Raw genomic sequence first — 1,805 nt, 5'->3', positions numbered from 1 at the left:
AAATGTTGTACTGACATCTTGTTGCGAGCCAATGCTTGCAATAGGTACTATTTCTTCATCCATGCGAACAGAGAGAAGAAATCCTGATGTGGATGTACTTCTGAGAGTGAAAGAGGTAAGTATTTGGCGGTTCTCAGTGACCCTGTATATAATGCAAATGTCAATAGTTCATAATATTTATTGATAGGAAAAGATAGTCAGAATATATATGAAGGCAATGTAATACCATGCTTGTAGTTCTCGGCGTTGTGGATAAGGTGGATCAATCTGAATTGTTGTGTCAAATTTTGTTGTCAGCGACACACCTATGCCAATTACATTGTAGTAACAAGTTAATAAAGGAGGAGTAAATCTTATAGTTTTAAATGAGTTAAAATTGTAGCTAATGTTAGTGGATTAAATTGGAGTGAACATCCTTCGAAGGAAAACTGTCTAGTGTGACTGTGTCAAAATAAGGGAAAAATCCATAAATTATTTGGGAAATCCAGTGGCAGGTAAAAGTGGTTTTAATACATAATGCATCCTGAAGCTGAAGAGGCTAGAATTACACATGGTATTGGAAATTAGGATGAATTAACAATTATTCCAATATCAATATTAAAAAAAGATTATTAGAAGAAAGAAAGTTCGAAAATCCAACTTTTTTTAAAACTTGATCTTTTAACAGAGAATTTGAGCAAATTAGAGATATGAACAATCGAGACGGAAAACATTGAAAATCCAATTCATAAAACAGAGGAAAAGACTAACAGAAAAATGATAAACTTGACTAATGTAAGAAGGACAGTGCATAATTTGTTTAGGGGTGAAAGAAAAATGAAATTTAAAATTTCAAAACTAATATGAGCTGTAAGCTACGAACAATTGATTCTTGTCCGAAATGGAAATAGATTCTTACGTACAGCTTAAAAGTTCAACAACTGTACAGGATATCGTGAAATTTCAGTCCTAAGAACAGAATGACAAAGAGGAGTGTTGATCAAAATTCTATCTACTAAGATTCATAACATAATTAAAGTAGTAAACAGATGGTCTGTGTTGTACTGCTAAGCAAACAAGATTTTCCGTTGCAGCTAGTAGTATAAAGAGTGTTTCTTGTTTTGATAATGTTCAGTCCTTTTTGCTGTTTAAAAGTAGCAGAGGCACAAAAATTTTGGCCTATGTTATGATGATCCAAAGTAAAAGGAGGTAAATTGTACTGGTTTAACAGTTTAAAAGTTGAGCAATTGTATGTTTGTGTAGTAGTTTTGGATTAGCTGTAAAAGAGAAAATGAGAGAAAAATTATAGGTAACATTATTTATTGCAGTTTACCGTTATATCTTGACGCTCCAATACGGCGAGCAAGGATTACAGGATATTCTCGGAATTGGTGCAGCAATTTCCTACCTTCGTTTTCTATAATTCCCTCTTCCCATATAGTGAAGGTAAGATTTTGTTTGCTGCATAAGGAAGAACATTTATTTGTATGTATTACTGTTCAAAGTTGTTAAAGTAGCAAGAGGCGTCAGAAGATTAAAGTTGAATGAATATGCTTACAACATATCGACAACAATGAGTTCTTGCAATCTTTTTTCCACAGTCGCAACATATCTTGGGGGAGAACAGTTGACAACAATTGCGAGTATGTCTGTTGACAATAGTATATGGAGTTAGTATATGTACATTTAAAGTGTTAAATTGGTTGTCTATATTACACGTGAATTTAATGATCAAAGAAAATAATAGCCATACCAAATTCTTTTTTGGTCAGGTCAGTTGCCATTGTCTGGGCAACGCTGCGTTTAATATCCGCAAAGGATGTGAT

The 1,805-nt window shown here is 33.4% G+C and overlaps 1 protein-coding gene across 1 annotated transcript; it reads right to left on the bottom strand.

Annotated features, from left to right (window-relative positions):
- Window positions 1-15: 15 nt before the first annotated feature.
- Window positions 16-1,763, bottom strand: LOC125851319 (replication protein A 70 kDa DNA-binding subunit B-like; the record flags this gene model as incomplete). The annotated part of the gene is made up of 5 exons (XM_049531100.1): window positions 1,733-1,763; window positions 1,538-1,628; window positions 1,313-1,440; window positions 227-305; window positions 16-142 (listed from the first exon to the last, which is right to left on the bottom strand). Coding segments are annotated over exons 1-5 (456 nt in total), but the record flags the coding sequence as incomplete, so codon positions are not given.
- Between the last annotated feature and the right edge of the window lie 42 nt (window positions 1,764-1,805).

This window comes from Solanum stenotomum, unplaced genomic scaffold (assembly GCF_019186545.1).
Source record: "Solanum stenotomum isolate F172 unplaced genomic scaffold, ASM1918654v1 scaffold24294, whole genome shotgun sequence".
Classification (NCBI taxonomy): Eukaryota; Viridiplantae; Streptophyta; class Magnoliopsida; order Solanales; family Solanaceae; genus Solanum; species Solanum stenotomum.
The sequence above is the reverse complement of the archived record's forward strand: the minus strand, read 5'-3'. Positions and strand labels throughout refer to the sequence as shown.